Source organism: Monopterus albus, unplaced genomic scaffold, assembly GCF_001952655.1.
Source record: "Monopterus albus unplaced genomic scaffold, M_albus_1.0 scaffold391.1, whole genome shotgun sequence".
Lineage (NCBI taxonomy): Eukaryota > Metazoa > Chordata > Actinopteri > Synbranchiformes > Synbranchidae > Monopterus > Monopterus albus.
The window spans coordinates 57,466-70,017 of record NW_018128271.1 but is presented as its reverse complement, the minus strand read 5'-3'; the positions used below and the strand labels follow the sequence as shown (position 1 = coordinate 70,017).

Genomic DNA, 12,552 nt, shown 5'->3' with positions numbered 1-12,552 from the left:
TATTTTAAAATGATTTTATAAATAAGAAAATAACCAGCAGAGTATTCAGTTATAAAAATAATCATTAGTTGCAGCCGGTGATCTGGTTATGCTAGACTGAATACATATATGAATGGAAATCAGATATAATGTGTATATTTTTGAATGTGACATCAACTGCTCTAAATATCCTCCCAGTCATCCGGTCAGCTCAAGGGAAGCAATTTGAAGGCTTTGGCAGTATTGTCTCTGCTGGTAGCCGGCCACATGAGACTCTGAGAGCTGAATCATGGTGGCATATCCCCAGCCTGAGCAGCCAGTTGCTTCTTTTAGTCTGTGACAGCAGCTGGACAAGCCGAGGCCTGTGCTGTGCTGTGATTTGGCCCATTCAGATTCCACTGGAGCTGAGACAGGCAGGGCCACAGAGGTAGCTATATTTAGAGTGGGGCAGGATTAAACTGCAGGGTCTTCACTCCAGAATCCTTTTTTCTTCTCTGCCTTTTCCAGCCAGGACCAACTACCAAAAGGACCTGTGGCTGCTGTCTCCTTCCTCTCTCCAGAGACCCTCTTGTCCACCCGCCGTTTCCCCTCCTGACACACCATGGACCCAAATGCCATCAAGGAGGAGCTGCGCTTGTTTCAGAGCACACTACTCCAGGACGGACTGAAGGAGCTGCTGAATGAGAACAAGTTTGTGGACTGTACCCTGAAGGTAGGTGACCACAGCTTCCCCTGCCATCGGTTGATTATGGCCGCCTGTAGCCCTTACTTCAGGGACATTTTCTTCACAGAGGATGGGAAGGAGGCGGAGAACACTAAGGAAGTGGTCCTGGAGGATGTTGACCCTTCCACCCTGGACATGATCATCCATTACCTCTACTCTGCTGAGATTGACCTCACTGATGACAATGTGCAAGATTTAATTGCATTGGCGAACAGATTTCAGATCCCTTCAGTCTTCACAGTGTGTGTTAACTACCTTCAGAAAAAGCTGTCTCTGGGGAACTGCATGGCCATTTTCAGGATGGGCCTAGTGTTCAGCTGTCCCAGGCTTGCTGTGGCTGCACGCAATTACATCGCTGACCGCTTCGAGCTCATTTACAAATATGAGGAGTTCCTCAAGCTTGCACCCCACGAACTGTTCGCCATCATTGGTGGAGACTCATTGAATGTGGAAAAGGAGGAGCTGGTGTTTGAGGCAGTCATGGCCTGGGTCCGCCATGACAGGGAGAAGCGCATCAAGGTCCTCAAGGATGCTTTCAACTGCATCCGCTTCCGCCTGCTATCTGAGAAATACTTCAAAGACAGAGTGGAGACTGATGAGATTGTCAAGGCTGACCCTGAGCTCCAGAAGACAATCCAGGCCGTCAGGGATGCCTTCAAGGGGAAACTTCCAGAGAAACCCAAGAAGAAAGAGGGGGCCGGAGAGGAGGAGGACAACCCATTCCCTGGCTTCCTGAATGACACCCGCAGACACGGCATGTACGCCCGTGACTTCATCCTGATGATCAACGACACGGCGGTGGTGGCATATGATGTCAGTGAGAATGAGTGCTTCCTTGCCGCCATGTCGGAGCAGGTGCCACGTAACCATGTCAGCCTGGTATCACAGAAGAACCAGCTCTACATCATTGGTGGAATTTTCATGGATGACGAAAATAAGGATGTGCCTCTGCAATGTTATGTCTATTTGGTAAACAGGTTTTTATTTTATTGATCCTTCAATTACAGAATGCTGCATAAGAATCAGTTACTTTGAGAAACTGTCTGACTTTTTGGGAAATGTTATTATTTTTCTTGCAAAGAGTCAGATGAGAAGCTTGATAGCACTGTCACATCTTAAGATGGATGGATTTTCAAATGGATGTCGTTTCCCATGTTGGGGAATGATACAGACACTGAAGGATGTGATAGAAGCATTGAATACCTACACTTTGCAGCATAATCAATATGTGGATACAGTACTATGATTCATCCCCTTCTTTACGAGGAGACAAAGATAAATGGGTGCTAAGTGCTTTCACCACTGTGGGTTTTAATGAGCAGTATTTTCTTTCTCCGCAGTTGGATCCTGTCACTTCAGACTGGGTTGCCCTGCCTCCTATGCCTTCTCCGAGATGCCTGTTCAGCATCGGAGAGAGCGGGAACCTGCTGTTCGCTGTGGCAGGAAAAGACCTCCAGACCAATGAGTCACTGGACTCTGTGATGTGCTACAATGTTGAGTTAGTGGTGTCACTTTTCTTTCACTTTTCCTCCCTTCCCTCTTTCTTTATTTCTCACCACCTTCTTGAAGGTTTTCAGGTGATAATTAACTTCCTTAAAAAAAATTAAAAGCAATTATGTGTTAAGTAATTAATCATGTTTTTGTGTCACTTCATCCTCTTAATATGCCATGGTTGTTTCTGCAGTAATTATTGGGCTGCTTTTTTCTAAATGAAAATCACACATTGAATTTCAAAATAACAGTAAATGAACACTTTTCTTTAGGAAGATGAGGTGGAGTGAGACCAAAAAGTTTCCTCTGAAGATCCATGGCCATGCTGTTGTCTCCCACAAAGGACTGGTCTACTGTATTGGAGGAAAGACCGATGACAAGTGAGTAAATGACTGTGTGAGCATATGTGTGTGTGAGAGAGACCTTATACTGTGAGGTGCAGCTATTTGTGGTTTATCATCCTGCCAGACTTAGGGCAGCATGGCACATCATTGTCCACAATTTCACTGCTGCAGTCTGGGACCGATCCTGGACAACTCCTGTTGCATTTTACAGTGAAAACACAGGGTCTGAGAGCATAGCCTGGAACATGGAATTAGGTTGAAATAGAATTTCCCCATTCCTTTGAATAGGGCAAGATTTTCAAAATAAAGCTAAATAATTAAAAAAATTGCGAATGTAAGCAGGTATGTCCTTGAAGTGCTGAACATTTTGATACCTGAAATTGCTTAAAGTATGCTGAAGTAGAATTTTCCCATTCATTTGAATGGAGTAAAATTTTCAAAATAAAGCTAAATATTTCAAAAGTATGAAGTTTAGCAAAATGCTGAATAGTAGTATGAATGTCCTTGAAGAGCTGAACATTTTGATAGCTAAAATTACACTGCAGCAAAAGTTTCCCATTCATTTGAATGAGGCAAGATTTTCAAAATAAAGCTAAATATTTCAAAAGTATGAAGTTTAGAAGAAATCTGTAGCAAAACATGAATGTCCTTGAGAGGGCTGAACATTTTAATAGCTGAAACAGCTGAAAGTATGCTGAAGTAGAATTTTCCCATTCATTTGAATGAGGCAAGATTTTCAAAATAAAGCTAAATATTTTAAAAGTAGGAAGTTTTGAAAAATTTTGAATAGAAGCATGAATGTCCTTGAAGAGCTGAACATTTTAATAACAGAAATTATGCTGAAGAAGAAGTTTCCCATTCATTTGAATGGGGCAAGATTTTCAAAATAAAGCTACATATTTAAAAAGTATGACATTTAGCAAACTTTTGAATAGTAGTATGAATGTCCTTGAAGAGCTGAACATTTTGATAGCTGAAATAGCTGAAAGTATGATGAAGTAGAAGTTTCCCATTCATTTGAATGGGGCAAGATTTTCAAACTAAAGCTGGAAATTTAAAATGTATGAAGTTTAGAAAACTTCTGAATAGTAGTATGAATGTCCTTGAAGAGCTGAACATTTTGATAGCTGAAATAGCTTGAAAGTATGCTGAAGTAAAATTTTCCCATTCATTTGAATGGGGCAAGATTTTCAAAATAAAGCTGAATATTTCAAAAAGTATGAAGTTTAGGAAAATTCTGAATAGATTTGCGCATTTCTTGAAAAAGCGGAACATTTTGATACCTGATTGGTTTTTCTTGCTGAAAGTATGTTGAAGTAGTTAAGTGGCAAAAAACATACAGAATAATAATAATAATAATAATAATAATAATAATAATAAATAATTGGATAACATAGTATGGATGCTGAATCAGCATCCATACAATAAAATAAATACAAAATTTATACAACTTTAAATATAAGTTTAAAAGCACAAGTTAAAAGAGCAAACATAGATTATCACATTAATTCAACAGAAAGGTAAAATCATGACGCGCTGGGTCATTATGGTAACCAATAAAAAATGTAGCTTTAGAAGCTAACACAGTGCTTCTTATAACCTTCACTGGGTGACAGGCGGGGCTAATGTCTGGACTGACAATCAAAAATAGAGGTTGAAGAAGCAGGAATAACAACAAGAGGACTGAGGCAAGCAGAGTGTCATGGAGGGGTGGTTATGCAGCTGAGAGACGCCATGTCCTGTACCATTTTAACTTTATTTATCATTGTGTAAAATGACAGAAGAAATATGTCAGCTAAATTATTTCCAGTTAGGACTACATAATTCTCATTTACTTTAATAAATGTACTACACGTTCCTTCTGTTCGGGTCCAACAGGCCCGGAGAATCTTTATGGATTCATAAGTCCAAATCTACAAACAATTTTGCACTGGGTGCATCTCTCTGTCTCAGAGCACAGACTATAAGTTGCGTGGGGATGACTAACCTGTGACATGTGTGACGTGTGTGACGTGTGTGACGTGTGTGACGTTGGTGACGTGTGTGCCGTCCTGAGACGCGCGTCACTGACGCACTCCTCCACTCCTCCGTATTAGCTTGGCTCGCCCTGCGGTAACCACAACATAATAAATTACAAATGTGAACCACTATCTAACACTCCCAGAGCACATTGTATTATCAAACAGACTGTATTTTACATGAATTACCAACCTGTGACCAGCTGTGCCATTCCTGAGACGCGCCTCACTGACGCTCCTTTATCCTCTCTATACGCGTTAGCGAGGCTCACCCTGCGGCAACCACAATGTAATAAATTACAAATATGAACCAGTATCTAACACTCCCAGAGCACATTTTGTGAAACAGACTGTATTTTGCAAATGAATTACCAACCTGTGACCGGCTGTGCCATTCCTGAGACGCGCCTCGCTGACGCACTGCTCCGCTCATTTTACGCATTATTTTGGCTCACCCGAGAGTAATGTTGTCCTCCAATTATGAAATTTCTTCGTCTGCTTCAACATCAGAATCTTCTCTCGCCTAAAAATCATTTCCAGGGGCGTCTGACTACTAATGCGCCTGACGCGCCTTGCTATCCATACTGTGGATAGTGCACAAGGGGGAGACTGGTCTCCAGCTCAATGTGCTCTAAATATTCTGTTTGCCCAGCAACAAGGGTGGGTGTCGTCTTTCAAGGTGATCATAAAACATGCAAATAACCCTCATAACTGACAAGGATACCCACCAATAGGTTGTAAACATGGCACATTGGTCGCACCAACAGTAAGTGGCCATCTGACCAAGTGCGCCCGCCCCTGCTTGTCTGGTTGAGCTGGGGGTTGGGGACTGGTGTGTGTGTGTGTGTGTGTGTGTGTGTGTGTGTAGCTATTTGTGTGTCAACTGGCACTCAAGCAGCTGGCTTCAAAGGGTTTAGTGTGAGGCCAAGTGGCCTTTAGTATTGCTGGGCTTTTTAGACCCGAACAGAGCCACAAAATGAGGCAAGGTCTTCAAATTTCAGCCCAAAAAATGTTTAGAAATATATTTTTTCTTAAGGTGAAAAGTGAATCCAGGTCTGACAGGGCTGAACAGAACACAGAACAGAAGGGTGAAGAGATGTATGAAGAGACACGCAGGTATATTGATATCTGCGATGGCAGATTAGCGTTGAAACCAACAACTACAAGCATGACCCATGTACGGAATGAGGCAAGTGATTTGTTAGAGAACTTAATAGATTTTGAGGGACTGGAGCTGGAACTGAACACTATTGGAAATACTGAAATTCATTATCATGAACCGGACGAAGATTTTGACCCTGAAAAAAACTTTTTTAAGAACTCTGAAAATAACTGCAAGTATTACACGGATGAGCAGTTTAACAGCAATGTTAAGACTGAAAACAAATTACTGTATCATTAATTCACTTCAATAGCAGAAGTTTATACGCAAACTTTCAGAGTATGAAACATTATCTTAGTAGTCTAAAACATTCTTTTAATATAATTGCTATTTCTGAAACTTGGATGAATAATGTAATTTTTTTAGTATATTACTTGTGTGGTGTAGAAGAGAATTATTTACTGCTTGCAAACCAATGATGGTAAGATGATGTCATGGGGTAGGACTGGATAAGTCTGACTTCTTCCTACTCCATTCAAGCATGTACTAGGTATAAGCAAATTGATATTGGATTATGTGTAAAATTATGTGTGTTGTCATATCAACTGTTTTTACATGCTTGAAAGAATAAATCAAATCAAATCAAAAATCAAACATATTTCACCCTCTGGTCATGTGGATCTTCTGTGTTTCTTTGAGTGCTGATTAGCTGCTGTGCCCTTTAAAAAGAGAGCTCACTGGCGCTCTGATGTCGGCTTCATGCTGCAACACACTGTTGGTTCATTAGCTGTAAATACAATTAACAAAAGTGATTAATGCATGATGCCACATTTTCATCATCACTTAGTGGGAATGTCACCTTTTTGCTTTGTTATTAATATTTGCATATCAGTTTATCACAATGAACCTTTATGCCAGGTATATCATAATTATTTCATCTACTTTGTAACATTTTGAATGTTTCATGCGCTTTTGAAACATCTGAAGATGTTTCAGAAGTTTTGCAGATGAGGACTTTTTCTACTGAATATGTACAAAAAAATAATCACCAGGCCATTTAGAAACAGATTTTGATGTGGTAAAAAAGCCCACAGTTGTATTTTTCTGTTTTCCACAGCAAAGCTCTCAACAAGATATTTGTGTACAACCACAAGCAGGGAGAGTGGAGGGAGCTGGCAGCCATGAAGACTCCCAGAGCTATGTTTGGAGCTGTCACCCATAGCGGCAAGATTGTAGTAGCTGGTGGGGTCAACGAGGAAGGGCTCACTGCTGCATGTGAAGCCTACGACTTTGCAACAAACAAGTATGATTCTGTTTGGACTCGTTTTAGTTGAGGACATAAGAAACTCAAAAACATTTTCCACAACAATCAGCTTTTTTGACTTTTAGATATTATTAATCTCAGAACTATTGCATAGTATGGAGCCTCAGAGTGTTTAGTACACAGGGTGAACCCCAGTTCCTTTACTTGAATCCACATTTTTCTCACTTGCATTTTTCCTTATGTATCAGCACTGGCTCTTCAGCTTGACTAGAGAATTACTTTAGCATATGCCAGATCTCAGACAATTCAGCTGCTAAGAAAAGTTAAAACTGGTCAGATGTTCCAAGGTACAAAAGATACAGGTACAGAGAAAGAGAGCTCAATCATACACTTGACCTTCTGCTAATGTTGTGTCTCTTCAGGTGGGAGCCCTTTGCAGAGTTTCCCCAGGAGAGGAGCTCTATCAACCTTGTGACCAGCGGTGGCTCCCTGTATGCTGTGGGTGGCTTCGCTATGGTTCAGATGGAGAACAAAGAGGTGGCTCCCACAGAGGTCACTGACGTCTGGCAGTAAGTCTTCTCAAGTTATAGGACCAATATTTATATGTGTTCCTTGGCTACCATTGGTATTGTTCTGAGAGCTGAGTCACCTCTGTCTCTTGTTAGGTATGAGGATGATAAGAAGCAGTGGAGCGGCATACTGAGGGAGATGCGTTACGCTGCTGGCTCCTCCTGTGTGTCCATGCGCCTCAATGCTGCCAGGATGCCCAAACTGTAAACAGAATCACTATCTTTTTCTCTTTTTTTCTTTCTTTAACCCTCATCACCACCCTTATCACCTTAGGATTTCTTTGACATTCATTTTTCTCTGAACTCAGATGATTTTTATCTGTATCTCTGCTCTGCTGCTGCTGCTTCAGATGCTGTGGCATCTCCAAAGTATTTCAAAACAGAAGCCATAATTTAGATTGATCTATAAAATTCTGTTTGCATAATTTCTAGCTCTTCTTTTGTAAAATAAACATTTGTAAACTTCTGTTACTGTTTTGATTTTGTCTGATCTTCAGAAAAGTGGCATTACAGTGACTGTATCAACACGGACAGCTTAGGGAGACAAGACTGTATTTGTATTTCTAGCTTTTTTGTGGTTTCAGTCCCAGGAAATGGAAGATGCTTCACAGAAGGTACTGGGATTTAAAGGTACATTAACAGCTCAAGTCTGGGTGTCTCCATTTTGGTAGCGCTTCACTCCACCTGCTATGGCCAATCCAAAAAAAGGGCAAAGAGGTAGAGTTTAAGCAGAGCTGGCTAGACACCTAGCAGCTAGCCATCTATGGCAGGACCCTCCCACCTGTCACCCAAAGCTGCCATGCCCTTAATTATGTTTAAATTTGTGTCTCAATATAAGTATAACGGGTGAGTTATAAAAAGAAAAACATCCCCACCATACATTTGTCATGGAAGGGGAAATTAGCTAGAGACCAAAACCTTTAGAAATATATTTTTTTCTTGAGCTAGCCTCAAGTGGCCATTTGAGGAACTGCAGATTTTAACATCTCCATTGGTTTCATTTCTCAGCCTTGGAGGCTGTTGCTTGGCCCTGCCTGCAAAGGTCATAAGAAGCGTTTTTCAAACCACAAGTGGTCATTTCAAACAGCCAGCCATGGAGGAGCTCTCGGCAGCTAAAAGTCTGCCAAATCGCAGCGCTCTCATTCTTTTGCACAGTAAGTGTGATAAGAAAGAGCAAAAGCCAGCATTAACTTAAGTTTGGCTTTTTGACACAGAGAGTGTTAAAAGCAGTGAAAGTACTCAAATTCGATTCAAATGTGGTGTTCTTCCTTCTGGTCCCATTAGCATCTAAAGCTAATGTGTTTGTTTTGTTAAAATTAGCAACCTAGCATGGTCATGAATTTATATCTGTGTTGAATTAATGTGATTTTAATTTGAAAGCAATTCTAGCTTTTTGTGTAATATTAGTACTTTGTTAGCCCCTATTCAGACTGTCTTGTCAACCTTGTCACCTGACATTGTTTCGCTGCAATGCTGCCGTAGAGCCAGGACTTGTTAGTCAGCTAATGGTATGGTCACTGTGTTTTGTATAGTTTGTCCCAACCAGGCATCCGAAATTTACGTCGTTATCAGAAAAAACTTTGAGGCTCGCTAGACCCTCTATCAGCTAAAAAGAAATTGGTTTCTGCACCTTTAAATGCTTGTCATGTCTCAGCATGACAATGAGCCATAGTGCATTTCATTTATCACAGAAGTCGGAAGTTGGAGTTGTGAATAACATCACACCCTGAGCTGATCACATTCCAGTTCCAGGTTAGCCAAAGTACCATTTGTACCCAGGTTAGCCATTGTTATCATTGGCCATTTACTGTACAAGCATTGTGCAGGATTTTGTGCATACCAACACAGTCGCAATATGTACATAGTACATGTTGAACAGTGCTATGTCCTTGTTTTAATGAGACATAAATAAGACTACAGCTTCACTGTTAATGCTCTGAACAGCCAACTTGAATTTTGAAGTTGGGATTTGTTAGGTTCTTCCGGCTTTCCAAGTTGAAAGTCGGACTTCAGGGGCAATCCAATTGAAATTTCTGACTCGGATCTCAAAAATTCTGACTTCCCAGTTGAAATGGAACACAACAATGCTAGTTCAAGAAATGACACCTGTCAGACATGAGTGGAAAAGTTGGGATATGTACTTCACACTGAATAACAGCAAGGTTTAAACATGTTTTACACTTATTTCAACAGAGGAAATTATACCAAACTGAAAATAATTTTTTCAGTGTGATTTGCACCTGTATAAAGGTCATGGGAGGATGTGTAAAAGATTGCAGTTACACTCATTAACACTTAAATTGAATAATTACAGTTAGTTAAAATTTCTGCTGTCTTGTGTGACTGTAGCTAGTGAATGTATTTCAGATATTTCATGGAAACAGCATTTTGGCAGCTGACAGTGTGTTCAGACAGCTTATATAAATTTGTGTCAGCAAATTCAACACAGTGTTTAACAATGTAAAATCACACCATAGGTAAGTGATCTGTGGCCAAGTAAACTGACTTGTTTTAATCGGAAACCGAGTTCGGTGCCTGTGTTAAGTGTAGCCTCACTGTAGACACCTGAATTGATTTCTCTGAACCAAAGGTTTTTTGGAGCATAATCTTGCTCTCTCCTTTTCTTTACAAATTCACGTGAAACCTGACCCATGTAGATAACGTAACCCTTGAGCTTTATAACTCAAGCATGACACCAGGAAGTTAGTGCACAAAACAAATGTATGCTAGGGTTTTCCCATGGGTGTGGGGGACTGGAAGGAAAGAGAGAGGAGGAGGAGGAGGAGGAGTGGCACATGAATGGATATTGATACAGAGGTAAGATATTGAATGCTTGGACTGAGCACTTATGAGGACAAGTGAGTAGAAACATCTTTTTATTTATTTATTTATCAGTCAACTTCTCTGAATGAATTTCAACACAGCTAGATGAAATTAGCTTCTGGATAAAATTTGTATTTTTCCACAAGTATCTTTTTAATGAGTACAACTTCCTGCCATATGAGTGTGCATGTGATGGGTAAATGACACCTTGTGCATCTCCTCATATCCATAATGAGAGCAGATTGTTCTGACAGTATTTCAGAAAGCTGCCATCAAGCCAGGATGTCATATCCTGAGAGGCTTTCAAAACCAGATGAGGAAAGATTTTATTTGCTTCTTTCCCACTGAGTTTGCTTGATTGTTTTTCATTCCTAGTCTACTTGACTCTGGGCTTCTTTCCCTGCTGATTCCTTCTTTGCTCAAGCAGTAATTACAACTGACAATAATATGACAGCTGAAGGAAAATAGAAGAATGATTTATTTATAGTGTATATTTTCCACACCCTGCAACATACTGTATAATGTAATATTCAGTGGTAGTATTCACAGAAATCAGTTTAACAGAAATTAAAGCACAAATTCATCACTTGTTCAGCATGTTTGAAAATATTAAAGCTGCACTAATCCATACTTTTATATCAACAGTGAACCAAATAACTACAGTACATGTACTGTGAGAGGTGTCACCCATAATGAGATGCACATCATTATCACCCAGCTGCAGTTCACTTCAGCTCATTGTTATAGCATCTTTTAGCTCACTGTTTTGCTTTTAGAACGTGCAGCTTTAATGTTTTGGTTCAGTCTTACCACTTGTTTACAGTAACAGCAAGCAGAAAAACCACTCTGAGTCCACTGTACACTGCCTGCTCAGCACCAAGCAACAGATGCACAATATTAGCAGTGAGCTGGTGGAAATAGTGTAGAATTTAACAAATCAGATGTATTCAGTAATTGGTGGGGCCCAAAATAGTCTAAAAGAGTGAATATTGGATCTACAATTGAATGTTAATGCTCTGTTTGCTGAATGTGTAAACAGGTCATTAGCCATATCAACTGTATTAGTGATGTTACAGTAGTGTTGAGCTTCTGCCAAATCACCAAAACCATTGTTTATTACTGGTTTTAAGTTTCAAATATTGCCAAAATAGTTTGACAGAAAACAAATAATTTCTGTAATCAGTCTGGTTTTATTTAGAAAGCAACTTTTTCTATCTTCAAAAAAACATAGTTGATGAATATCAGTGTAATTTGTGTGTTATTGTAGAATGTACAGTTACAGGTAGCCCTGGATCCTTCCCTTCACAATTTGCCTTCCCTTCTCTGGTTTTTATTTTACTCAACAGGGCTCAGCCAATGGCTAGCAACTCCTCTGACAGAGAAGATGACAACTGCACAGATGTTGACATACTGATGAAACGTTATTATCTCCCAGTTGCCTATGCCATGATCTTCACCGTAGGGCTGGTGGGAAATTTAACCTGCATTACTGTGTACCTGACAAAGCTGCATCCGTGGAAGAGCAGCAGCATCATCATGGTCAATCTGGCCCTGGCTGATCTCCTCTACATCCTCACCCTGCCCTTCCTGGTTTATACCTATAGCAACCAGGATTCATGAATGCTTGGTGATTTCATGTGCCGCTTTGTGCGCTTCAGGTTTCATTTTCAACTGTATGGGAGCATCCTCTTCCTGACATGTCTTGCAGTTTTCCGCTACGTGGTGGTGATGCACCCGTTGAGGGCAGCACAGGTGCAGCAGAAGATGTGGGGTATTGTCGCATGCTCGGCTGTCTGGATTATAGCCGCTGCCAAAATTACACCCATGTTGACCATGCTATCCTTGGAGAAGAGGAGCAATGTGACCTACTGCCTGGACTTTGCTAGCATCCCATGTGTCGATGATATACGGTGGTATTGCTGGCTGCTCACTGCACTTGGATTCCTACTCCCTTTGATGGTGGTATTCATGTGTTACATTGGTATAATTAAACATTTAGTAAAAAGGCCCCGCTCAACTGGCCCTTGTCGGGTGCGTGCACGGCGCATGACTGTGGTGATACTAGTGGTGTTTGTCATTTGTTTCCTGCCATATAACATCTTACGTGTACTGCGAATAGAAACTCGAAAATTTCAAGAGATGTCATGCATGATTTACCACATTGTTCATGCAGCATATATTATCTCCAGGCCTCTGGCTGGTATCAACACATTTTTTAACCTGGCTCTGTACACTCTT

General features: G+C 40.6%; 2 protein-coding genes across 3 annotated transcripts; both read left to right on the top strand.

Moving 5' to 3' along the window:
• Positions 1 to 508: 508 nt before the first annotated feature.
• Positions 509 to 7,863, top strand: LOC109951469 (kelch-like protein 41b). 2 transcript variants are annotated; one of them, XM_020585987.1, is made up of 7 exons: positions 602 to 691; positions 771 to 1,672; positions 2,044 to 2,201; positions 2,467 to 2,574; positions 6,776 to 6,961; positions 7,345 to 7,491; positions 7,588 to 7,863. In XM_020585987.1, the coding sequence occupies exons 2-7, from the start codon at positions 839 to 841 to the stop codon at positions 7,697 to 7,699; spliced, it is 1,545 nt and encodes a 514-aa protein (XP_020441643.1). In that variant the 5' UTR covers positions 602 to 691; positions 771 to 838; the 3' UTR covers positions 7,700 to 7,863. The 2 variants fall into 2 exon arrangements, with proteins under 2 accessions (XP_020441642.1, XP_020441643.1); XM_020585986.1 differs by having other exon boundaries at positions 509 to 1,672.
• Positions 7,864 to 11,462: 3,599 nt separating this feature from the next.
• LOC109951472 (2-oxoglutarate receptor 1) lies at positions 11,463 to 12,546 on the top strand (the record flags this gene model as incomplete). The annotated part of the gene is given in 1 exon segment (XM_020585992.1): positions 11,463 to 12,546. A coding segment is annotated over 1 exon segment (876 nt), but the record flags the coding sequence as incomplete, so codon positions are not given.
• Positions 12,547 to 12,552: the final 6 nt, after the last annotated feature.

Bases quoted from the DNA above. Each gene is read 5' to 3' on its own strand.
- LOC109951469 (XM_020585986.1), top strand. From the start codon at position 581: ATGGACCCAAATGCCATCAAGGAGGAGCTGCGCTTGTTTCAGAGCACA. The intron at 2,202-2,466 runs GTTAGTGGTGTC...ACTTTTCTTTAG, and splicing joins GTGATGTGCTACAATGTTGA to GAAGATGAGGTGGAGTGAGA. The intron at 6,962-7,344 runs GTATGATTCTGT...GTGTCTCTTCAG, and splicing joins TACGACTTTGCAACAAACAA to GTGGGAGCCCTTTGCAGAGT.